General features: G+C 44.1%; 1 gene segment (V, D, J or C); it reads right to left on the bottom strand.

Moving 5' to 3' along the window:
- Positions 1 to 1,442: 1,442 nt before the first annotated feature.
- Positions 1,443 to 26,913, bottom strand: LOC137359856 (T-cell receptor beta-1 chain C region-like). The segment is given in 5 exon segments: positions 1,443 to 2,272; positions 3,218 to 3,324; positions 4,686 to 4,706; positions 5,027 to 5,377; positions 26,832 to 26,913. Coding segments are annotated over 5 exon segments (561 nt in total).
- Positions 26,914 to 27,142: the final 229 nt, after the last annotated feature.

Below are 27,142 nucleotides of genomic sequence, written 5' to 3'. Positions count from 1 at the left end.
TAGGCTTACGAAGGGGTTTGATAGGGGAGATGGGGCCATAAATATAAGACACATCACTATTGAATCCAATCAGGAGAGACTTCTTTACCCAGAGAGTGGTGGGAACGTGGAACTCGCTACCACTTTAAGAAGAATAGCATCGATGCCTTTAAGGGGAAGTTGGGAAAGCACTTGAAAGAGAACGGAATGGAAGGAGATGTGCTGGGGTGAGATGAAGCGTGGGTGGGAGGAGGCTCATGTGGAGCTGAAACACTGGCATGGACCAGACGGGCTGAATGGTCTGTTTCTGTGCTGAAATCTCTATGGAGCTGGGGTGCAGTTCAGACAAGGTCTCACTGAATGGCAGAACAGATGCGAGGATCAAAATGGCCCCCCTCTTGTTCCTAGGTTTCTTTGAACACAGCCTGGGTCTGGTGCAGTTAAACACAGAGGTGACTGGCTCGATCCCTCCCCAACAGTATCGCTCAGTAACCCCATAGGGCAGAAGGGAGACAGCAACCACCTGTCATTACCCATCTCCCACGTGGACAATCCCTTGGCGACTGTGAGCGCCATTGCCCGCTCAGAGCAAACCATTTACAAAGGAGGGGTGCAGCGTCCTGGGTGCCAAAGCCGGGGATGAAATTGCCCAAATCTAGAACAGTCTGGTAAAGCACTCATCGGTGAAATTGCGTGGAAGGACAGCATTGTGGTAGGAATGGTCTGGGCTCATAATCCCAAGATATGAGTTCAAATCCCATCATGGTAGCTGGGGAATTTCAATTCTGCTAATTAGCTCAAAATGTGCAATAAATAGCTAACATCAGCAATGGCGACCTTGAAACTGCGAGAGATTTGTATCAAACTCCATCTGGTTAACTCATGTTCTTTAGGGACGGAAATCTGCAGCCGTTACCCGGCCTGGCCTGCATGCAACTCCAGACCCACAGCAATGTGGTTGACTCATAACCGCTCTCTGAAATGGCCTAGAAAGACATTCATTTGTGTTCAGGAAAGTAGTTCATCGCCACCTTCTCAGTGGCTGTCAGGGATGGGTTACACATAGCAACAGGGAAACAGGAGACTATTTAGCCCACTCGAAGCTGCCACGTAGAGCGAGGAAGCGATTCTGCCCTCTCATGCTGTTGCATAGAATTGGGTGGAGGAGGTCATTCAAATCAGGAGAGCCTGTTGCATTGCAACAGGAGGAGTCCAATTCAGCCCCTCGAGCCTATTACATAGGCATAGTGTGAGGAGTCCATTAAACCCCGGCACATGTTCCGCCATTCAATTAGATCATGGAAGATCTGCACACCAACCCCATTTCCCCATCTTTGCTCAATATCCCTTGATCCCGTTACCCAATAAAATTAATCTAATGTCTACCTGCATATTTTAATGTTGTTTGGAAATGTTGTGCCAAGCGCGTGGGGTAAAACTGAAATAATAGTGGAGAGAAACGGTTTTCTTTGTCGAAATATTCTATTTATTTCTTAACCAGTGAACAAGAAAAGAAAAAAAAGTGTAGAAGATCACAAGCGAGCTGTCGATACTGGATCCACTGAGAACCCCACGACAAATAATGGACAATTATGAGCGCATTTTCCATCTGCAATCGATGAGGTGTCTGATACAAATAGTAATAACATTTCTGCATTAACAGAAAAGGGAAAAAAGACATTAATAGTTGCACTAAACAGAACTTGAAGTTACAATTTGTTTACGACTGCTTAATATTATACACAGCTTTACGAGAATTGCACGGAATGAGGGACTTATGTTTCATGGAGAGATCAGCAAAGCTGGAATTGATCGCCTTGGCATTAACAACTGGCTTTTTCAAAGAGCTAGCACTTGCACGATGGGCCAAGTGGCCTCCTTTCGTCCTGTAAGGTTGTATGTTTCTTTATAACGTTTCAAACAACACAGACTAACAATTAATAAACAGACAAAATAAACTGGAAAAGAAGTTTGCACGTTTCTCAAAGCTTCACCTACTGAGACAACAGGAATTTAATACATTGACGAGAATATGAAAGGACTTATTCGAGTGGAAAAGACAGACTGGGGCTTAAAATTTCCTCTGTTCGTTTCCCGCAGTGGTGATGGGTATTTAGGGTTGTCCGCCAAAGTTACGCGAGTACAGCGGGAGTGGTTTAGACGAAATTCACCCCCGAGATATTCACAATAATCGTATTTTCTCTCCCCTTGCTCCCTCGTGTGTTCTGCTGCTTATCCATCTTTTGAGTTAATTAATTTGCGACGATCAGTCAAACCTTTTGCTGTAAGACGTCTGGTATATGATAAAAAAAAGAGGGCGTTATTATCGTCATGGAATTATGGACTGATACAGAACAGAAGGAGGCCATTCGTCCCGCGTGCCTATACTGGCATTTTGAAAGAGCTGTCCAATTAGTCCCATTTCACAGTTCTTTCCCCTATAGCCCTGAGACTATTCCCTCCCCCACTACCTCAACCCCCTCAAACAAGTATTCATCCAATTCCCTCTTGAAAGTTACTACTGAATCAGCTTCCACCGACCTTTCAGCCAGTGCATTCTCAACCACAACAACTCGCTGGCTCAAAATATATTTCTCACCTGCCCCTCTGCTCCCTTGGCTAATCACCTTACAGCTGTGTCCTTGGTTGGGCAATCCTGCTGCCTCTTTGAAGCTGTTACCCCATTCGCTGTCCTATCCAAACCCTTCATCATTGTGCACACCTCTATTAAATCTCTCCTTAACCTTCCCTGATCCAAGGAGAACAATCCCAACTTCCGTATTCTCCTCACATCACTGAGGTCCCTCAACACTGTTACCGTTCAAGTAAATCGCCCCTTCACCCTCTCCAATGACTCGACATCACTGTCCTGAGCAGATCATCATGTGCATGAATAATCGAGACGAACCATGCACATGCTCTTTCCTGCTCATGCATTCCTAACCTTTCATATAAAGTCTTGTAAAGTTACAATAAGTTCAATTATTTTCCAAGGGAAATTCCAGAACATTGACAATTGTGTTCAACTGGATTAAATTGGTTGGTTAGTGTTGTGGGCGCAGGAATGAATGGAAAGTGAATTGGTGTATTCCATCTGCGTGCAATAGGAATGCAAAACTAGGGCTCGTGAATATCGGATAGTCACTCGTAATTTCAGTCTGGAATTCAGGAGAAACTTCTTTACCCAGTTTCATCATTACAATACCTATGTTAAGAACTTCAGTAATTTTAATCTTACCTTAGTTTTCCAAGCAATTGTTGAGATGAAAATTGTATAAAAGATGCTTTTGCAGATGAGGATCAGGTATGTCAGTTTTGCTGTTGCCATGCTTTGGATTTTCGCCTCTGTAAAATAAATGTAACAGAAAATGTTGCACTCTCTGTTCTCTCAAGGCAAGAAATGCTACTGCGTGAAAATGTCATGTGTGTCAGTGAAGCAGCCCAATGTAAGGGTCGAGCTGCGAAAGCAGAACTGATCTCCCTTTGACGCAAGGAGCCCTGGGGTATTCCTTACTCCAAATGGAGTTCAGCAATATGGCCGATCTGAATTGGGGCCGCTGTAACTTATGTGTCAGCTATGGCTCACGTATGTATCATCTCTAGCTGAGTGGGTAACGCTCTCCTGTCTTCAAGACCCAGTCCAAAGACATGAACCCCATAATCCAGACTGACTCTCCCAGTGCCAGTAGACAGCGTGTGTGCTGCACTGCAACTTTGGAGGAACCTTCTTTGAGATGATGTGTTAAACTAATTTAACCTCTGGGAAGTGGAACTGTCCCTCTTATCTCCACGCCAGATTCACACTATGAACTCCCAAGGAATTGTAAGTTTTAAGACAGGTGTACACAGCTCCCTCCCCTCCCATCCCCAGGCGTCCCCTCTCCCTCATCACAGGGCAACATATTTCCCTGAGGTCGTGAACCCAAGAGGACCGTGAGGTTATATCATTCGACTAGGCTGGTCTCGAAATTCCAACGGCCTTTCCCTCCCAGAGGAGTTTTCTCATCAACTCGTTGTGCATGATAGTATGTATAACTGTAAAACTACAGCTTGGAAATGTTGAAATGAGTATATACATGAAATGTCTGACACAGTAATAATTCCAGAATTATTGGTGAATATTTTTTGAGTCATGGAGTCATTACAGCACTGAAAGAGGTCATTCGGCCCATCGAGTCCATGCAGGATCTCTATAGAGCAATCCAATCAGTCCAGCTCTCCCCTTCCATCTCCATTCCCCTGCAAGTTAATTACCCTCAACAGTCCGTCCAGTTCCCTTATGAAATCATTCATTATCTCCATTTCCACCACCCTCGTAGACAGTGACTTCCAGGTCATTACCACTCGCTGCATAAAACACTTCTTCCTCACATCCTCCCCCCCCCCACCCCCCACTGCATCTTTTTCCCAAAGCCTGAAAACAGACAGAGACCCCCACCCCAGACCTTGTGCCAGCAACTCATGGGGACAACTTTTCTTTGTCTACCTATTGTAAACCTGTCATAATCTTGTACAACACTGTCAAATAGCCCCTCAATCTCCTTTTCTCCAAGGAGAACAACCCAGGTTCTCCAATGTAACTTTGTAGCTAAAATTCCTCATCTCTGGAACCATTGGGGTAAATCTCCTCTGCACCCTCTCAAGGACCTTCACCTCCTTTACAATGTGTGGAGACCAGATACAGATAGAAGCAGATAGATATTCACCTTTACTTAGACCGCACATTTCTGGGAAAAGAAAGAAAAATCAATAAACATTCAGCATCAGAATATTTTATGAAATCACTGTGTAAATGTAGATTATCACAATTGAGTCCCGCACTGTAGTCTAATATATTGAGAGTCATTTTAATCGAGTGTTTAACCATATCTTCCCCTTTACACTACAATATTGTTCTATTTCATGAATTATTTAATTATTTATTGACTTACTGACACATCTACTTGCTTATTCGTACTTTCATAAGAGCACAGGTGCTATATAAATGCAACTTTCTGATTTCTTTGAAGCTGAAACAAAATGGTATTGGTCTCACTAGTGTGCCTACCTGCTTTGACAGCTAATGTTGAACTGCTTGTTGTAGGCACTGTTTCGTTAGTGTAGAGATCTACTCTGCACTCAACGTTCTTGGACCGAGCCCAATCTAGGGCGTCGAATCTCAGCCGGCTGCTGATGCTGTAAGATGTATTTTCTTTTGATAGGATGGCATTGAGATCAGTATGAATGTTCGTGTCATTGGCATCTTTCTCCTTGCCATCGACAAGCCAGTGGATCTTGATGTTGTCGGGGTAGAAGTCGCTGACGAGGCAGACCACAGTGGCTTTTTTCTTTTCTCTAATCTCTTCGGGAGAGGGCTCAAAGACAGTAACTTTGGCAGGCCTAATCGTATCGTTTTCGCCTGCAGGAAAAGTAAATGAAGACAATATGGATGAGTATGAAACCCGTCTTGAGAATTTTAAACCACCAAACAATATCAACCTTTCAATTCTAGCCAGAGCAGTTAATTTTGTGCCAACTCCAGAATAAACCTCTCTGTTTCTCAAGCACCGATCAGTCATAAAACGTAGAATCAGTTTGCAACCTCGACCTGCTTTTGTACATTTTAACCCAAAGTGGCAGAAACTGATCATCTGAACCTCTTCGTCATTGAGTGAAGTACAAGTCTGTCTCATTATGAAAGAGGTTCTCCTGTCTATCTGAAAAGTGTTACCCTGAACTCTGGGCCAGCCTGTTCTCAATAACCAGGCTATCACTCACCATGTCCCATTATCTAGAGCCCTTTCCTATCTGGGAAGTTATGGGGAACATTTATAAAGCTCTGGTTAGGCCACAACTAGAGTTTTGCAGCCAGTTCTGATCACCACATTTGAGGAAGGTAGTGAATGTCCTTGAGAGGGTGCAGAGGATATTTAACAGAATGGTTCCAGGGATGAAGGATTTTAGCTACAAGGTTAGGTTGGAGAAGCTGGGATTGTTCTGCTTGGAGCAAAGGAGATTGAGGGGAGATTTGATAGAAGTGTACAAGATTATGACGGATTTGGATAAGGTAGACAAAGAAATGCGTCACCTATTAGTTGTTGGTACAAGGACCAGAAGAGACAGATTTCTGGTGCTGTGCAAAAGATGCAGGGGGATGTGAGGAGGGACACTTTTATGCCACGTGTGGTAATGACCTGGAACTCGCTGCCTACAAGGGTGGTGGAAGCGGAGACAATGAATGATTTCAGAAGGAAATTGGATGGACACTTGAGGCAAATTAACTTGCAGGGCCACAGGGATAGAGCGAGGGAGTGGGACTGATTGGATTGCCAGACAGAGAGCTGGCATGGACTCGATGGGCTGAATGGCCCCCCTCTGTGCTGTATTATGATTCTAATCCTACTCTTGTCTCTTCCCCCAAATGTAATATTTAATAATTAGTGCTACCGTAAACTCACACATGAAAGGAGGGGACCATTCGGCCTGTTGTGTGAATTCCAGCTCTTTGGTAGAACTAGCCAATTAATCCTACTCCCCACCCTGTTCTTCTCACATAACCCAGTAAACTATGTACCTTCAAACTCTCTCTATTTCCCTTTTGAAAGCTACTTTTGAAGTGAAGCTACTATTGAATCTGCTTTCAGCACCATGTCAGGCATTACATTCCGAATCACAACAAATCGCTGTTTAAACAAAATATTTCCTCATCCCCTTTTTTTTTTGCCAACGACCTTAAATCTGTGTCCTTCTGGTTACCGAACCTCCTACCACTGGAAAAAAAGGTTTCTCCCTTTTAACTCTATCGAAAGCCTTCCTGAGTTTCAGCACCTCGATTAAAATTTTCCCTGTACCTTCTCTGCTCTAAGGAGAACAATCCCAGCTTCTACAATCTCTTCACGATTTCTGAATTTCCTTAACGTGATAGTGAGGCTAGGAATAGGGAGAGAGCACAGCTGAACACGTGGCTGCAGGAATGGTGTAGAAGAGAGGGCTTCCAGTTCTTGGATAATTGGACTGCATTCTGGGGAAGATGGGACCTGTTCAAACAGGACGGGCTGCATCTGAACCAGAGGGGCACCAATATCCTGGGAGGGAGGTTTGCTAGTACTGTTCGGGAGGGTTTAAACTAGTTTGGGAGGGGGATGGGAACCGGACTTGTAGTCCAGGGACCAGTGGGTCCACTCAGAAAGACAAAGAGTGTAGTGAGGTATTGGGGAAGGTAGCACTGTCGCAGAGGACAGATGGGCACGGAGAAGGGTTAAAGTGCGTATACTTCAACGCAAGAAGCATCAGGAATAAGGTGAGTGAATTGAAGGCGTGGATGGGCACTTGGGACTACGATGTTGTGGCCATCACTGAAACGTGGATAGGTGAGGGGGAGGAATGGTTCTTGGAGGTACCTGGTTATAGATGTTTTCATAAGATTAGGAATGGTGGTAAAAGAGGTGGGGGGGTGGCATTGTTAGTTAGAAATAGTGTAACAACTGCTGAAAGAATTTTCGAGGAGGATCTGCCGACTGAGGCACTGTGGGTTGAGGTCAGGAACAGGAAAGGAGCAGTCACCTTGATGGGAGTTTTCTATCGGCCCCCCAATAGCAGCAGGGAGGTGGAAGAGCAGATTGGGAAACAGATTTTGGAAAGGAGCAGAAGTCACAGGGTAGTAATTATGGGGGATTTCAACTTCCCAAATATTGATTGGCAACTCTTTAGATCGAATAGTTTGGATGGGGTAGTGTTTGTGCAGTATGTCCAGGAAGCTTTTCTGACTCAGTATGTAGACTGCCCGACCAGAGGGGAGGCAATATTGGATTTGGTACTAGGTAATGAACCAGGGCAAGTGATAGAGCTGTTGGTGGGCGAGCACTTTGGAGATAGTGATCACAATTCTGTAGCATTCACTGTGGTAATGGAGAGGGATAGGTATGTGCAACAGGGCAAGGTTTACAATTGGGGGAAGGGTAGATATGATGCTGTCAGGCAGGAACTGAGGAGCATAAGTTGGGAGCATATGCTGGCAGGGAAGGGCACGGTCGAAATGTGGAACTATTTCAAGGAGCAGATAGTAGGGGCCATTGATAAGCATGTCCCTGTCAGACAGGGAAGGGATGGTCATGTGAGGGAACCGTGGTTGACAAGAGAGGTTGAGAGTCTTGTTAGGAAGAAGAAGGATGCGTATATAAGGTTGAGGAAAAAGGGCACAGGCATAGCTCTGGAGGGATACAAGATGGCCAGGAAGGATCTGAAGAAAGGGATTAGGAGAGCTAAGAGAGGGCATGAAAAATGCTTGGCGGGTAGGATAAAAGAAAACCCCAAGGCCTTTTACGCGTATGTCAGAAATATGAGGATGACTAGGGGGACCGTAGGTCCGGTCAAGGACAATAGCGGGAGACTGTGTGTTGAGCCGGAAGAGATAAGTGAGGTTTTGAATGAGTACTTCTCTTCGGTATTTACGAATGAGAAGGGGTGTATTACTGAAGAGGACGGTGTGAAACAGACTGGTAAGCTCGAGGAAGTGCTCGTTAGGAGGGAAGATGTGTTGGGGTTTTTGAATAACTTGAAGATAGACAAGTCTCCCGGGCCTGACGGGGTATATCCAAGGATGTTATGGGAAGCAAGGGATGAAATTGCAGAGCCGCTGGCAATGATCTTTTCATCTTCTCTGTTGACGGGGGTGGTACCAGGTGATTGGAGGGTGGCAAATGTTGTGCCCCTGTTCAAGAAAGGGAATAGGAACAACCCTGGGAATTACAGGCCAGTTAGTCTTACTTCGGTGGTAGGCAAGTTGATGGAAAAGGTGCTGAGGGATAGGATTTCTGAGCATCTGGAAAGACACTGCTTGATTCGGGACAGTCAGCACGGTTTTGTGAGGGGTAGGTCTTGCCTCACAAGCCTGATTGAATTCTTTGAGCAGGTGACCAAGCAAGTGGATGAGGGTAAACCAGTGGATGTGGTGTACATGGATTTTAGTAAGGCATTTGATAAGGTCCCCCATGGTAGACTTATGGAGAAAGTCAGGAGGCATGGGATAGTGGGGAATGTGGCCAGTTGGATTAAGAATTGGCTAACTGATAGAAGGCAGAGAGTGGTCTTAGATGGTAACTACTCAGCCTGGAGCCCAGTTACCAGTGGCGTGCCGCAGGGATCAGTTCTGGGTCCTCTCCTGTTTGTGATTTTTATTAACGACTTGGATGAGGAAGTCGAAGGGTGGGTCAGTAAATTTGCAGATGATACAAAGGTTGGTGGAGTTGTGGATACCGAGGAGGGCTATTGTCGTCTGCAAAGGGACTTGGATAGGTTGCAGTGCTGGGCTGAAAAGTGGCAGATGGAGTTTAACCCTGAAAAGTGTGAGGTCGTCCATTTTGGAAGGACAAACACGAATGCAAAATACTGGGTTAACGGTAGGGTTCTTGGGCATGTGGAGGAGCAGAGAGACCTTGGGGTCTATGTGCATAGATCGTTGAAAGTTGCAACTCAAGTGGATAGGGCTGTGAAGAAGGCATATGGGGTGTTAGCGTTCATTAGCAGAGGGATTGAATTTAAGAGCCGTGAGGTGATAATGCAGCTGTACAGGACCTTGGTAAGGCCTCATTTGGAGTACTGTGTGCAGTTCTGGTCGCCTCATTTTAGGAAGGATGTGGATGCCTTGGAGAGGGTGCAGAGGAGATTTACCAGGATGTTGCCTGGAATGGAGAATAAGTCTTACGAGGAAAGGCTGAACATTCTAGGCCTCTTCTCATTAGAACGGAGAAGGATGAGGGGTGACATGATAGAGGTTTATAAGATGATCAGGGGAATAGATAGGGTAGACAGTCAGAAACTTTTTCCCCGGGTGGAGCAAAGCGTTACAAGGGGTCATAAATTTAAAGTGAAGGGTGGGAGATATAAGGGGGATGTCAGGGGAAGGTTCTTTACCCAGAGAGTGGTCGGGACATGGAATGCCTTGCCTGGGGAAGTTGTTGAGTCAGAAACTTTAGGGACTTTCAAACGGCTTTTAGATAGGTATATGGATAAAGGAGAATGATGGGGTATAGATTAAATTGTCCTTGACAGAGGACAAAGGATCGGCACAACATCGTGGGCCGAAGGGCCTGTTCTGTGCTGTATTTTTCTATGTTCTATGTTCTATGTTCTAACCCTGGAGCCATTCCAGTCAATCTACTCTGCATTCTCTCTGGGGACTTAAACCTGTTTTCCAAAGGGTGGCACCAAAATGGAACACAATGCTGCTACTGAGGCCTAAACAGTGTTTTATAAATGTTCATGATAACAGCTTTGCTTTTGCCCTCTGTGCCTCTGTTTACAGAGCCAAAAGGATTCAGTGTGCCCTTTGATAGCCTTTTGAACCTGCCCTGCCACCTTCATAGATTTATGAACATACATCCCCCTGGTTTCTCTGTCCCTGCACCCAATTTAAAATTGTACCGTTTGAGAAACAATGTATTGGCTCAAAGAAAATAAGGGGAGTGTGTCCGAGCCAATAATTATCCGTCATTCAACACTTCACATCCACCATTTCCGGTTATCTGGTCATTTAGTGCAATGATGCTTGTGGGATCTTGCTGTGCGCATTTTGGCTGAAATCTTTCCCTGCATTACAACAGTGACTACACTCCACAGTCAGTTCTTTAACTCTCAAGCTCTATGAGCGTAATATTGCGAAAGAAATACCTGAACAGGTTTGGGTTTACAGTCAAGACTCTGTGAGAATTCCATGAATATTAAAATGATAAAATCATTAACACAATGACTGATGCCGAATCTTGTTATATTTCTGTTCTGAATATTGAACCATTGGAGATTTCAGGAGACGTCTCTTCACCCAGAGAATAGTGACAATGTGGAATTCGCTTTTTCTTTTGACTCGGAGGTAAGAGTGTCACCACTGTGTAACTTCACTGAAATACTTAAACCCAAGCAGCATTTTGAGAACTGGTCTCTTTCTCAACCTGTTGAGCTGCAGTTGACAGATGCAGTTTGAAAATGGTGCGTCTTTACCTAGCACTCGTTAGTTTGGTACCTTTGCTGCAATACACGAAAGTGCCTTGTGCACGTTGCTGTCCAAAATCTGCCTGTTTGCAAAGGGGCTGAACACAAGTTTAATTTTGGTCTGAACAATTGTACTTTTATTGGGACTTCCTCCCTCCGGGATTCACCACGCTGTTGTTTGTCTTCAATTAATTTTCCCTTTATATTTTGTCTGCTTTTCCTGGTTACTTGCGAATGTGTCTTTATTGTAAGAATAATCTTAATAAAACAACACTAATCTCCCCTTCGCCTTCTCTGCTCTGAGTAGAACAATCCCAGCTTCTCCCATCTCTACACATAAGTGATACCTCCCCATGTCTGGTACCATTCTAGTAAACATCTTCTGCACCCTCTCTATGGCCTTGACATCCTTCCTAAAGTGTGTTAACCATGAACTGGTCACAATACTCCAGGCGAGGCCTACCTGGTGATTAATAACAACGAAACATTGCATTTATCTAACCCCGTTGATGTAGTGCAAAATCTCAACAGAGGAGCAACTCAGACAGCAACATGATATCGAGTTATACAAGGAGATATTAGGGACAGGTGACCAGTCAAAGAAGTAGGTTCTAAGATGCTTCTTAAAGAAGGAGAGAGGTAGAGGAGCGGAGGGGTTTAAGGAGGGAATTCCAGGGTTTAGGGCTCAGGCAGCTGAAGGCACAGCAGCCAATGGTGGGTTCAAGGGAATGGAGGATGCACAAGAGGCCAGAATTGGAGGAGCACTGAGAAATCATCAGGGTTTCTATTAGGACTAGCGGAAGTTACAGAAATAAGGAGCCACCGCCTCACTGACAGAACAATGCACTAATCCCGCGTAAATATCCCCCACACGTGAAATGAATCCTTGTGTTGATCTGCTAAAATCCCTCCCCACAATTAGAGAACTGCAACCGGAGAACAACAGCAGACCTTGGTCCATCCATCATTAACTGAGACCTCTTGTACTGTCAGCTACTCACCCGAAACGCTTAGCTTCGTGCCCCCTCCAAAATACTGTTCATATCCTGAAGCACCATGCTACAACCCTACACTAAAACTAACAAGAGTGTCTCTCCCCTCTAGATGGATGCAGTTGGTGCTGGGGATAATATATTGAAATTGCAACGATCGAACCAAAGTTCTATATAAGTTTCATGTAACTTCTGTGCTTTGGAATGCTAGCTAATCCCCTGCAAAGGAAGCCCTGTGCTTTGTTTGCTGTTATTATTGGATATTGGTCAATATTAAAGATGCAGCCAAGTACGATGTCGTACTGCATCAGGGGATACCAATTAGAATTAAGCCTTCAGGTTGCTCAATCTTCTGCTAACACCCAGAGCTTCTTGCTGTTTCCCCATAACCCTACAATTGTTAGCCTTCAAGTATGCATCAAATGCATTGTTTAAGCTATTTTCAGGCAGTGCATTCCACATGACAACAACTGGCTGTGTAAAAACAAATGCTCATCTCCCTCTTTGTTTCTTTTACCAATCACAAATCTGTTCTCTCTGCTTACCGACCCTTCTCCCAGCAGAAATGAGTTATTCTTATTTACTCTCTTACAAACCATATGATTTTGGGCATTTTGAATATGATATTAATTCCCACATTAACCTTCTCTTCTCTGAGGAGAACAACCCCAGTTTCTCCAGTATCTCCACACAATTGAAGTCCTTCATCCCTGGTACCACACAAGCAAATCTTCTTTAACCTTCTCTGCTCCAAGGAGAACAACATTCTGCTTTTCCAGTCTCTCTACAAAGCTGAAATCTTTTCTCCCTGGTATCAATCACCCCACCACCACTTAATCTTCTCTGCATTACCCTACCAGTTTTCAGAATATATCTTGCTGAAATATTGCGAATTAAATATAATAATTATTACGATAATTTGGTAATAAGTGGGGCAACGAGGGAAATCTGGGAAGCAGGGTCAGACATGCAGCTCTGTGCAGTTTTGTACTGGAGTGTAATGCCATGGGTAAATATACAACTAACTTAATTGACGCACTCAAAACGTTACATTTTTTAAAACTTACCCAACACTGTTAATTTGGGACTGTGGCCAAAATGAACGTTAGCAGTTGCATCCACAATGCTACATTCCTATCAGAAAACTAGGATGGCCTAACAGTTCCCGTAGACTGTCAATACTGTAGCTTGTTCACTGTATTTATTTAGTATATCAAGTGAGCATGTAGTGAAATTGTTAAACTGTTTGGACATTGCCACATATCTCTCACTTTGAAATCTGATTTTCGATAGTGTTTCAGCATAAATTTAAGTCAATTCCTTATGAACTCAATTTAGTTATTTTCTTGAAGGAAGACTAGGTGAGTTTGCCATTTAGTATCTAATCTTCTACAACCTTGACGAGATCTAGTCTTTGTTTATTACATTCAAGAATTTTTGTTTGACGGTAGCTGGCGCTAAGATAAAACTCAGCCATAATTTAAGTGAATGGTGGAAGATGCTCAAGGGATGAATGGTCCTTTGTGGCTTCTTATGTTTGATTGGAGTCCATTACAAACTCGTTGTCTAGGGTTTGCATCTGTTATAAACTCGACAGTGGCCCTTCCTGAGTTCAGCCTTTAAGATAATCACTACTAGTTGAGCCTTGCCTCTCTGCTTTTACATTGGTGAAGCTTAATGCTTTTACATTGAACACTGGGGGGACAAATCGCTCGGTTTTACATACCCAGAACTGTTAATCTTGTCCCATCGCCAAAGCGGAGAGGTGTGCTGTTTCCAGAACACAGTGTTACAAAGCAGTATTAAAACTGCTGGGTACCAATGATTACATGATACTTCATCGAATGCGCTGACACCTTGGAACAATTATCATTCAACCAATTGCAATGTGTAGATTTTTCTGACCTTTTCTCCACCATTCCATTTGAAAACAGAGAAATTATGGTAAAATTTGATTAGACGTTCTTGGAGCTCTGTGCACAGTTCTGGTCTCCATATCCCTCGGTTAGACCACACTTGGATCACTGTGCACAGTTCTCGTCTTCATACATATTTACCAATCAGGAAAGACTGAATAGCCTTTATGATAGATAAGAGAAGGCTTAGAGGTGACCTGAAAGAGGCGTCTAAGATTATGAAAGGGTGGGGGGGGGGGGGGGGTTCCGGAGGGTAGACACAGAGAAGTCTGGTAACGTTGTCTTTGCAAAATTGTGCATCTTGGGATTCAAATTTACTCAAGTTTTCCAGTATGTGGCCAGGTTTGTGAGTTTTGGCAGAATTACGAAGCAATGAATGAACACTTAGAGCGAATTAAATTTGAATATTGAGATCTATTCTTGTTTACCGACCTAGAACGTAATCCCAGAGCCAAAGTAAGAGATCGAGGTCCCAGCTGAACACAATGTCACAGGCCAGTTGTAAAACTACCAGGGCCCTCAGTTAGGCCTGAGCTGGAGTCTCGTGCCCAATTCAGGGCACCACACTTTTGGAAGGATGTCAAGGTCTTGGAGAGCGTGCAGAGAGAGATTTACTGGAATGGTCCTAGAAATGAGGGACTCAGTTATGTGGACAGACTGGAGAAGCTGGGATTGTTCTCCCAGAGAAGGTGAAGGAGGGAGTTAATAGCTGCTTTCAAAGCCACGAAGGGCTTTGTTAGAGTCAGTAGGGGGAGACTGATTCCACTGGCCGGAGATTTCACAACCAGAGAACATAGATTTAAGGCAATTGGCAAAAGATCCAGATGTTTATTGAGGGGCCATTTCTTTACACAACGACTTGTTATGATATGGAATGCATTACCTGAAAGTGTGATAGATACTGATTGCATATTGAACTTCAAAAAAGAATTGGATCATAGTTCAAAAAGGCGAAAATTGCAGGGCTGTATAGAAAGAAAAGGGGTGAGGGAGGCGAATTGGAGAACATTTCCCAACAGCCGACTCTAGTAAGATGGGCCGAGTGGTATTCTTGTGTCCAACATGCATATTTGTCGAATTATTTCCATCAACTGTTTTTTTTAGAAGTCTGTCCCATTATCAACAGTGAGCATTCATTCCAGAAGATCACTGCTTCAGGACGTTAATCATAACAAGCTGAACAAACTCTGTTTAAGAATGGGATTGAATTTTATACGGATGAAGGCAAAGCACAATCTTCTAAAACAAAATCGAAGCGGTCATTTTTATGAATTAGTGTGAGGTTAACAATTTTATGCGGCAACAGCTCAGAATTGTTGACTTAATTTTGGCTGCAAGCCCATAAAGTATGGATTGACAAAAGTATTAGGGTCATGTCTTTACAGCCATGTCTATCCTGGATTCTACTCCACCCAATAACCCTCCTGAGAAAAGAGCCTGAGGAATGTCTCCCAATTCCAAAACAATTCAGCCAATCACAAGAAGGCATTTCCACCATAACATTCTACGTTAGACAACCCAATGCACTTCTCTGTCGGTTTAATGTCACACAGCATTTTCTATATTTTTGAAAGGATAATAAGATTGTCGATGTGCTGGTTGATAATTCGAAAACTGGACAGTAATGGGAAACTACAGAATATGATGATAGACTATCCCTTCTTCTTTCTTTTCTTTCTTTTGGGCCTACTTATCTCGAGAGACAATGGATACGCGCCTGGAGGTGGTCAGTGGTTTGTGAAGCAGCGCCTGGAGTGGCTATAAAAGCCAATTCTGGAGTGACAGGCTCTTCCACAGGTGCTGCAGAGAAATTTGTTTGTCGGGGCTGTTGCACAGTTGGCTCTCCCCTTGCGCCTCTGTCTTTTTTCCTGCCAACTACTAAGTCTCTTCGACTCGCCACAATTTAGCCCTGTCTTTATGGCTGCCCGCCAGCTCTGGCGAACGCTGGCAACTGACTCCCACGACATGTGATCAATGTCACACGATTTCATGTCGCGTTTGCAGACGTCTTTATAGCGGAGACATGGACGGCCTGTGGGTCTGATACCAGTGGCGAACTCGCTGTACAATGTGTCTTTGGGGATCCTGCCATCTTCCATGCGGCTCACATGGCCAAGCCATCTCAAGCGCCGCTGACTCAGTAGTGTGTATCAGCTGGGAGTGTTGGCCGCTTCAAGGACTAGTTAGACAAACAAAGACTTTAACATTTACATACCCAAAACTGTGAGCTTGGTCCCTTGGCCAAAATATAATGGTTCGGTCTTTCCATAACACAGTGTTACACTCCCATTACAAAACTATTACCCTCCAGACAACCTATTGCACCAGGAGGCGGCCATTCAGCCCCTCTATCCTGCTCCTCTATTCAAAGGCTGATCCGTACCTCACTTCATTTACCAATCTGATCTCGATATCCCTCGATAACCTCCCCAAACAAAGTTATTTCCATCTCAATTTTGTCAGGTCTAATCGCCCTCCAGGATTCACAGCTTTTTGTTGAAGAGGGAGTTCCAGAGATCTTTTACAATCAATTATTATCATGTACTTTTACTACGGATTCCTCTGCGAGAGGTGAAATCAGAGGGTTTTCCATCAAAATATCTGATGTTCGACATCCCAGTACGGCTTTAGTTTCACATAAAAAGCTACAATGAGATTCTTGATATTCCCATTGATAACTAGAATAATGGAGAGTTGTGGGCAATCACAGAATATAACAATAGACCAACAAATGGCTTTATCAAGTTTGACTATCCCAGTGGATAGTGAATGGAACAATTTAACAATAGTGTTACTCTAAAAGAGAAGCAAATTAATCTCTTTTAAAGGCAGGCTGGAGATTGGGTCAAATCATTAACTAAACCCTCTCCACTCCCCATTGAAGGCAACAATTAAACTGTAAAATGAATACAATGGTGTAACCGTTCACCTACCGAAAACTACTAACTTGGTCCCATCGCCAAAAGTATAATCGTAGTTATTTGAGCACAGTGATGCCTGTCAGTGTTAAAACTCCCATCTAGTTAGAAATGCTAAAATGCAACGTCTTCAAAATGATGTATTCAATTTGTAGATTTACATACTATTAATGTGTGATGTAAAGACAGCGGCAATGCACCCTAGATATTGCACAGGAGAACAAAAGGTAAGTTATAGGGCCTGGTGGAGGTTGCAGAGACAGCGAGATTTGTCTGGATTGGAGGATGTTACAGGGATAAGGAGAGTTATAGAGGCTGGAGGCGGTTACAGGGATAGGGAGGTTTGTAGGGGCCGGAGGACGTTACAGGGACAGGGAGGCCTTGGGTTGAGTTGAAAACAAATGTGAAAGATATTTAAACCAAGATATTGCAGGTCCAGCTGCCAATATAAATCGTCGAGGTGATTCTGTGACCGAGAACATGATGTATTTTAGAGCATCTAATTTCGTCTGAGAATCTCAAGGATCCTCATTAACGAAAACAACAAAAGCTTCAGTTCTGTACTCACCTAAAACAATCAATTTTGTCCCGTCACCGAAGTAATACAGAGTATTTCCTGTACACAATGTTACATGACAATAGTATAACTACAGGTCGAAGAGCAATGAAGCTGGTGCACTGATGCAAAACTTCACACAGAATGCACTGGAGATTTGACTCTTTATGTCAAGGGCATTATAATGTTAATTAGAAATTCATTGTGAGGAATAGAAAGGGAAGTTCGTTACTCAGATAGTGGTAATAATGTGGAATGCACTACCACAAGGAATGGGTTGAGATGGATTTTGGAGATGCTTTCAAGGAGTAAATTGGAAAAAGACATGGGAGAGAAAGGAATAGAAGATTAGATGAAGTAAGGGTGAGAGGAGGCTCGTGTGCAGTTTCACCACTGGCTTGCTTACACACTGTAAATTCTATATAATTAAATGTAATTATGATGTTTTATTTCACTCATTCTGGGGGAAGAACGATGACAGCATTTTTTGGAAACAAATAATCCGCCCTCTGAGAAAACGGTTCACAAATCTGCAACTCCCTCCCTGACAGGACTGCGGAAAGACCTACACCCCATTGAGTGCAGGGGCGATGGTTGCAAAGTGATAATGTTACTGTGCTAGTAATGTTCTGGTTCAAATCCCGAGGGTAGCTGGAGGAATTAAACTTCAACTGATAAATGAAAGTCTGGTTTAACTGCAGGAAACTATCGTCAATTGTCAGAAAATCGCGCTGTTGTCAGAGAAGTGACTTCAGACTTCAGTTGACTCGCAACTGCCTTCTGATTCAGCAAACCACCCAGTCCAAGAGCAATTAGGGTTGGCCAACAAATCTTGGCCTTGCCAGCGACGCCCATATCTGATGAAAAAAAATGAGCTAGCAAACCACTCAGAGGGCAATTAGGGATGGGCAATAACTTCTGGTCCACATGCCACGAACGAATTAAAAAAATGTCTTTCCCTGTGCATCTTAGTATTTTCCATGTATTCTGGCTTTTATGCACATTGGAAATGCTGCCTGAAATTTTTTTGTTATTTGTCAATGCAACATTTCAGTTGCAAACTGAAACTCAGAAACAGCGTGAGCTGCAATCATTGTTTTTCAAAGAACGTCCAACTCACCCAACACAGTCAGTTTTGTCCCGTCACCAAAGAAATAGTCGGAGCTTCCAGAACACAGTGTTTCAGCCCTGTTACTAAACTAGACTGGTTCCTGAAAAGTTGCCGAATATTTGAGTGAATAATACAGCTCTTGTTTGTTTGTCCATAGTAAGCTAAATGGGAGAAATTTTCCCTTCTTTAAACACATATCCAGTTCAAGAATCAGTCTTTCTCCTTCTCTCTCTCTCTGTCTCTGTTTATATCTTAAATGCATTGGAAAAATGTCTTTCACCAATGAACCCGGAGCCTTAAACATCTTTCCGACCATTTCAGACAACATGCATTCTCAGAATTGGCCTAACATTCCTGGACTCACCTGTCACAACTAACTTGGTACCGCTTCCGAAGTAATATTGATAGCCAGAACACAGTGAGAGACCCTTGTAACAAAACCTCACAAGGCGAGGTGCAGGTCTTGTCTATATCACACTTGGACCCTGTCCTCGAAAGCGTTTGCAGATCACATCTCCTTAATTTATATATCTCCTAATTTACATTTGTGGCTCACGAGCAAGGTCATAGAATCAGAAATATACATCACTGAAGGGGAGACCATTCGGCCCATAGGACCTCTGCTGGCTTTATGAAAGGTTTTACCATCGTCCTGTATATTTCCCTTCGAGTATCTATCAATTTCCATTTTGAAAGTTTCTACTGAACCAACTTCCACCACCAGTTCAGATATGCCTTCCCGATCCAGTAACTACCTCTGTGGGAGAATGTCTCTTCATCCCGCCACTGGTCCTTTATGTCAATTGCCTCAAAACCTGTGTCCTCTGGTTACCGACCCATCTACCAATGGAGACTGTTTCTGATTATTAATTCTATCCAAAACCTTCACTAATTTGAACACCTCTATTCAATCTCCATTTAACCTTTTCTGTTCTCCAGTCTCTCCAACTATCTGAGGTCCCTCATCTCTGGTACAATTCTGGTGAATAATTTCTGCTCCCAATCTAAGGCCTCGACAACCGTCATAAAGTGTGGTACCCAGGACTGAACACAATACTCCAGCTGGGACCTTACCAGTGATTTGTAAATGTTAATCCTCACTTCCTCACTCAACACCTCGTGAATTCTTAACCAATGATGGTGCGTTCCAGCATCATCAACTGGTCACTTCAAACATCTTGACCCTTTTTTTAACCAAGCTCTCTCTCTATCTCACTCCTCGCATTAAACCGATAGAGTAACATTCGGGACAGGGGTAGGCCATTCAGAGTCTGATTTCCCAGACAGCTATCACTTGTTGATTTCAACACACAATCGGTCATTGTTAAGAAACGGATGTCACCTGAATAGGCAATATGATTAGCGTTATCTTCATATATTAATCTTGTAAATTTCAATCAGACTATACCATATCAGACCGTGCGGAATGATTCTCACTGACGCCACGTTAATCAGTTACCTAAAACCACGAGGTTTGTGCCATCGCCAAATGTATAGTCATTGTTTCCTGACACAATGTTACACAGTTGCAACAAAGCTGGGGAATCTTTAACTCTCTACACGCCGGTTAATTAAGCGCAGTTGCATCGTTTTGTATTGGGTTGCATTTGTTACCCCGCCCTTTCCCTCTTTACCTCTTTTTGTTATTTCTTTTGTCTTTGTCTCGACCTCTCCCATCTTTGTCTCTCTAATTTTCCGTCCCCTTTTCCCTGCATTTTGCTCCCAATCTGTCTCTCTGTAGATAAGGTTTGCCTCCCTAACCTTCCTCCATTTCCACCTCGCCATTCCCCTATGTTTAGTTGTTTTAACTGTTGCTTCGTTACTCTTTGTTTTTTTCTAAAGTTTACGTTCTCTCCCCTTTCTTCAAACTGACGGGAGCAAACCGGCCGACAGTTTTAATACTTACTGAGACCACTGATATGTTTCAACAAATATCTCACTCACCCAGGACTGTTAACTTAGTGCCGTCTCCAAAATATGATAGCTGGGTATTTCCTGCACCCACATCATCATGTGACAACACGAAAACATTCCTCAATAGCGCCCTGCCAGTTTTCAGTGTCCATCTCATTAATATTTGATATTGCCCTTTGACTAACATGAGCTGACCAAACAACAAAGTACACGCATAAAATAACCGGGTGGGGAAGTGGGGGAGAGGGGGCTTGACCATTAAAGCTCGCAACATTCACAGTACCGTCTATCCATCCATCTGTGAATATGTTAGATGTCCACAGATACAGTGCTTATAATACTGGAAGATTTTACATGGAGTTGTTCATAGTTATTAATTAACTTCTACACACAAGTTGGGGACCAGATAGCTCAGGTGCCGAACGTGCCAGTTAGAAAAATGCTTACAGAACGGATTCATTTCTCACCGTGTCTGGGGAAGGCAAGGGGAAGCCTCCTCATAGACACTGCTCCACATTCATGCTCCTCTCTCCTGCTGCTGAAAAGGAGCAGAGAGCCAGTCCATCAGATGACCACCAGCCTGCACAGACAAGATGAACCCAGCATCCCTAGCTTCATTGAATGAAAGTCTAACTCACCCAATACTGTTAGAGCCGAACGTTCTCCAAAATGTAAAGGCTGGTAGCTCCCGCCTGCACTATACTAAACAACAGTACCAAAGAACACACCTTTGGATAGACATATACACCGACAGAAAAGTAGCTACGTCGATAGATAAACATAAAGATGGATACACAGACCGATACATTATGGATGATGGAACAATAGATGTTTATATAGACGGTAACGTACCTAAAACAGTTAACTTGGTACCAGCTCCGAAGTAGTAAATATCAGAAGAGCACAGAGCTAAATCCCTGCATCAAAACCTCTCACCTCTCTCTGATTCATGTCCTGAAGGAGCCTTTCACAACTAGAAAGAACCTCCCGGAGTATTGGCACAAAGGAACATAGAAATGCTGTCGCTGGAGTAGGCCATTCAGCCCATCGAGCTTGTTCCGACATTCAGTGAGGTCATGACTCATCTGTATTGTAACCCCATCAGCCTGTTTGTGTTCCAAACCCTTTTCCTAACAAGGCTCTATCATTCTCAGATTGGGAAGTGACAATTGACCCTGTGGCCTCAGCAGTTTCATAGGGGAGAGAGGCCCAGATTTCCACCACCGTTTGTTCAGTTATGTCCTTTCTGGCATCACCCCTGAACGGCCAAGCTTTAATGTTAAGCTAATGCTCCCCTCCACCCTCACCCTTGTTCTGGGCTCTGACACCCGCGTAAATTGCAGCTCTATCTGCAATATCGAATCCTCTCATTATCTTAAACACATCAGTTGGATCAATCCTTAATCTCCAATGCTCAACATCTCTAAGCAACCTGCCCCCACAATTTAATTCCGGCATGATTCTGGTAAATGAGGAAAGATCATTCGCAATCTGCCCTGGACTTTCAGCTCACGTTTCCCAGGCCGTTCAATGTGCATTCTACACCCAGTCTCCATTCACAAATTTAAAAAATCCCTTTTGATATTTCTCATCCATTTAAACGCTTCAGGTTAATGGGGAATACATCAAATCATATCGACACTTCAGCACCGAACCAGGCCATTCAGCCCACTACATCCTAGCCGATTAAATGCTACACATTATCCTTCTCACACCCTCTTCATCTCACCCCATCAATAGGTCCTTTTATTCCTTTCTCCCCCATATGTTTATCCAGCTTCCCTCTTAAATACATCTCTGCTATTCGCCTCAGCCCACTCCCTGTGGTAGCGAGGTCCACATTCTCGCCACTCTCTGGTTGAAAAGGCTTCTCCTGAATTCCATATTGGATTTATTAGTAACTGTCTTATATTGATGGTCCCCTGGTTCTGGTCTCCCCAACAAGTAGAATCATCTTGCCTCTGTCATAATTTTAAATACCTCGATCAGGTTATTCCCTTCAGCCTTCTCTTTTCTAGAGAAAACAGCACCAGCCTCTTCATTCTTTCCTGTGGTTATATCCTCTCAGTTTTGGGAGCTCACTTGTAAATATGTTTTGTTTTGCTCTATCCAGAGCCTCTGCTTTTTTAATCATATGCAGTCCATAACGGCATACTGAAGAATTGAATCTGACAGTTTTCGTTCTGTGCCTGTGTCCTCTTGTTCTGTTCTCATTTGCAGCTGCAATTGCTGTTTACACTGTTTATTTTAGAGACCCTACCTTATGTCCCCACTCAAACCCCTTTCCATCCAGTGACGTGAATTCAGCAGTTGTAGGTCTCCCTTTGGCAGCTCAAGAGTCGAAATCAATTCACCAAATTCCCATATTTTCACTCCCTGGACCACCCCACGTGAATTCCCAAATTGAATTAACTTTTCCAGCATTAGGAATGCATTCACTCACCTAAAACCACCAGTTTGGTCCCATCTCCGAAATATGCTTCTCTAGCATTACACAATGGTATGGGGCTGTCGCAAAATCCCCCTCTAGTCTAGATTGTTAAGTCTATTCCATTGAAGTTCTGACTGTTTCAATGGCCCGTAAAGGGTGTTGGAACAGGGGGACAGGAGGTGGCTGTTCAGCCCTTCGAGCCTCTTCCACCATGCAGTTAGATCAGGGTTGTTCTGAATCTTAACTCCATCATCCCACCTTGGTTCTGTAACTGTCAATACTTCTGTTTAACAAAAATCTAACAATCTTGAATTTGAACTTATCAATCGACGCCCAGCCTCAACAGCATATTATTTTGTTGTGGGGGGTGCGGGGAGAGTTCCTGATATCACCCCTGAACGGCTCGAATTTAAATTGTTCTGGACTCCCCCCAACCTGAAGAAGCAGTTTCTCTCTATCGATCCAACACCTCAAGCACCTCGATTATATCAGCCCTTTAATGATCTCGATTCAAGGGACTGTCAGCTTAGTCTGAGTAACCAAGTCCTCATGATTTAACCCCTTTCTGCATCTAATATCTGAACTTACTCCCCGCATATAAACCTAGATGTTGATCTGATAGGAAGAACAGAGTCCCTTACCGAAAACTGTTAACTTGGTCCCGTCGCCGAAGTAAGCTATGTTTCCTGCACAGTGGCCTAAACCCAGTCATGAACTGGCCCGGGAACTGTTACCCTTGCAGCTGAACGGGTCTGTGCCGGGCGGTTTACCGTGGAACACATCACCAAGCGGGTGTCCCGTTGGACTGGTCTTTGCGAACCAGAAGGAAGGGCCAGTGTCGTCCCGGGGAGAGAAACACCGCGCCAAAGTGACAAACGGATGCTTGTGGCAGGAGGGAAATTAGGCGCAATTCTCGGCGGTCATGAGACAGATCTAACCGGCTGCCTAACTCGTTAAACTGTCCGGGGAGGAGGGGGGGGGGCAGTAAGCTTGGAATGCACACAGCTAGACATGAAGGTAGAGAGAACAAAAGACCCCTTTATCTTACCTAACACCGTCAGTTTGGTGCCGGTCCCGAAATTGAGTGGTGCTGTTGTCGCACATCAGCAAATCATGTTACACGAACCCGGTCGAAAACAGTTTGCTAAAAGTGACCTGCTCAGCATTTAGGAAGCACTGGTCAAGACAATCAGGACACACAAAGCAGCTTACAGCCAATGAAGCAGTTTGTTTAGGAAGTGGTCACCACAGGGAGACAGAGCAACTGATATTGGACCAAGGAAGTCCCATCAAACAGCAGTGAAATTAATGAGCAGATCATTGTGATGTTGGTTGAGGGATCAATATTGGTCCCAAGACACCGGGGTGGTGTTTCAGGGGTAAAAGAGTAACCAGTTTTCACACAAATAACACAGTTATTCTCTTTTCCAGAGGAATGCTCTAGGTTATAAAGCTGGACCATTCTGAGGCATCTACAAGATTGAAAGGGCCCAGCTCCCGCCATAATCCAGAGGAGATGTTTATTCGTTTACTCTGTTGCCACTGCTCTTCTGCTGATCTTCCTCGAGGTGTGTAGAGCGAGGTTTTTGTACGGAGGCTGCATTGGATTCTATCACAGTGTCCCCCCTGTCCCCACGGTGATAGACACTCATACAAAAAAGAACGCGAATTTTGCAAGGCCCTGCTTCTTCAAAGACTCCCGAGGGCTTCACTTGGTGAAGTCAGTTTAGATTGAGCTGCTGAAAGTTTTTTAGTCCTTTGGACCATAATTAAAGGCCGTTCATTCCGTCTCAAAACTGTTAGCAGGAACTGGAGGTGGCCATTCCGCCCCTTCTCAGCCTGCTACACAGGTGCAGCAAGAGGCCATTCAGCCCCTCTAGACCTTGTTACACAGGAAGAAGAGGAGGCCCATTCAGCCCCTCTTGAGCTGCTTACACAGTAACAGGCCCATTCATCCACTCAAGCCTCCTTCCTTTCCTCTACTTCCTTCCTTCCTTCCTTCCCTTCCGTCCTTCTGTCCTTCCTCCCTTCCTTCCTTTCATGGTTTTTTTCTTGCTTGCTTTCTCTCTTGCTTTCTCTCTCTCCATTCCATCTCTCTGTTGCACCCCTTCTCCCCTTCCCCCTCCCCCATCCCTTACCCGCTTCATGATCCGCATTCTCTCTTGTACAACGTGCAGGACCTCAGGACATACCGGCCACGGGACCTCAAACAGAAGCCACTTACTCTAGACAGTAAATCGTTCACACTGCTATCTCTTATCTTATCACTCAGAGAGACCCATGTTTGCCAAACTAGTGCAAGTTTCCCAGGTGTCGTGTTGATGTGTGCGGTGCTGTTATCATTCCTGCAGATCTCATTGCACACCAACCCCCATCGCCATGCACCTGACATCAGGGAGAAAGGAATAGAAGTTTAGATGGAGTAGGGTGGGGGTGGGGAGAGGAGGCTCGTGTTCAGTATCACCACTGGCTTGATGACACATTTCTGGGGGGATTCGAGCAATGTTTGAAAATGAATAATCCGCCCTCTGAGAAAATGGGTCAAAAAAGGAACTCCTTCCTTAACAACACTGTGGAAATACCTAAAACACATTGAATGCAGGCGTGACGCCAGCAAAATGATAATGTTGCTGGGCTAGTAATCCTGCAGCCCGGGCTAGTGTTCTGGTTGTGTGAATTCAAATGGCCGCAGATGGGATTTAAATTCAGCTGATTCATAAAAATCTGTCAGGGTGCCATGAAACTGTCGTCGATTGTCATAAAAACCCATCTACCATCTTCTATGGGACTGCAAACCTGCAGCATGCAGTTGACTGTTAACTGCCCTCTGAAATTGCAAAGCACTCAGTTCAAGGGCAATTAGGGATGGGCAACAAATGTTGGCCTTGCCATCGATGCCCACATCCCATGACAAGAATAAAAACATGGCCTAACAAACCACTCAGAAGGCAATTATGGGTGGGCAATAAATGCATCCCAGCACGAATTAACAATGACTTTTCCTGTTCATTTTTGTCTGTATTTTGCTCCCAATCTGTGCCTCTCTGCATATGGTTGCCTCCCTAGCCTTCTTCCACTCTCCACCTCGCCTTTCCTCTATGTTTAATTGTTTTAACCTTTGCTTCTTTACTGTAATGCTTACTGTTTATTTTTCCAAATTTCATGTTCTCTCCCCTTTCTTCAAACGGAAGGGAGCAAACTGCCCAACAGTTTCAGTGCTGATTGAGGCCACTGATATATTTCGACACAGTGGCGCAGTGGTTAGCACCGCAGCCTCACAGCTCCAGGGACCCGGGTTCGATTCCGGGTACTGCCTGTGTGGAGTTTGCAAGTTCTCCCTGTGTCTGCGTGGGTTTTCTCCGGGTGCTCCGGTTTCCTCCCACAAGCCAAAAGACTTGCAGGTTGATAGGTAAATTGGCCATTATAAATTGTCACTAGTATAGGTAGGTGGTAGGGAAATATAGGGACAGGTGGGGATGTTTGGTAGGAATATGGGTTAGTGTAGGATTAGTATAAATGGGTGGTTGATGTTCGGCACAGACTCGGTGGGCCGAAGGGCCTGTTTCAGTGCTGTATCTCTAATCTAATATTCTACTCACCCAGGACCGTTAACTTCGTGGCATCTCCAAAATATGATGGATGGTTACTTCCTGCTCCCACATCACCATGTCACAACATTACTCAACAGTGTCCTGCTTATTTGCATTGTCCCGATCATTAATATTTGATATGGGCCTTTGAGTGACATAGGCCAAAGTAAACTCATAAACTAACCAGGGTGTTTGGCAATTAAAACTAGCAACATTCCCAATACTGGCTCTGCATCAATGTATGGACCAGTTCGTCAGATGTCCACAGAAACAGCTCTGACAATATTGGAAAATTTTACTTGGAGTTCGTCATAATTATTAAGTAAGTTGTGCATGTAGGATGGGGACCTATTAGTTCAGTTAGCTAGATGGTTCACGTGTGATTCAGAGCAAGGTCAACAGCAGGGGTTCAGTTATCGTCTTGTTCTGACGAAAGTAACGGGAAACCGCCTTACCTACCTTTTTCCCTTGTCATTCTCATCTCTCCTGCTGGAGAAAAGGAGCACAGAGCCATGGACAGAACATCTGCATGACACAGGCAATATGAAACCAGCCATCCTGGCTTAATCGAATAAACATGTAACTCACCCAAAACTGTTAGAGTCCAGCCTTCCCCAAAATGTAGAGTCTGGATGTTCCCGCCTACACTATACTAAACAACAGTACCAAAACACAGCGTTGGGTAGACAGGTACAGTCTCAAACAAGTAATGTATCTATATCTAAACACAAAGATGGATGCACAGATACATTGTGGATCGATCGAACAAT

Source organism: Heterodontus francisci, unplaced genomic scaffold (assembly GCF_036365525.1).
Source record: "Heterodontus francisci isolate sHetFra1 unplaced genomic scaffold, sHetFra1.hap1 HAP1_SCAFFOLD_419, whole genome shotgun sequence".
NCBI lineage: Eukaryota > Metazoa > Chordata > Chondrichthyes > Heterodontiformes > Heterodontidae > Heterodontus > Heterodontus francisci.
Note: the sequence above shows the minus strand (reverse complement) of the source record. Positions and strands in the feature narration are given on the sequence as shown.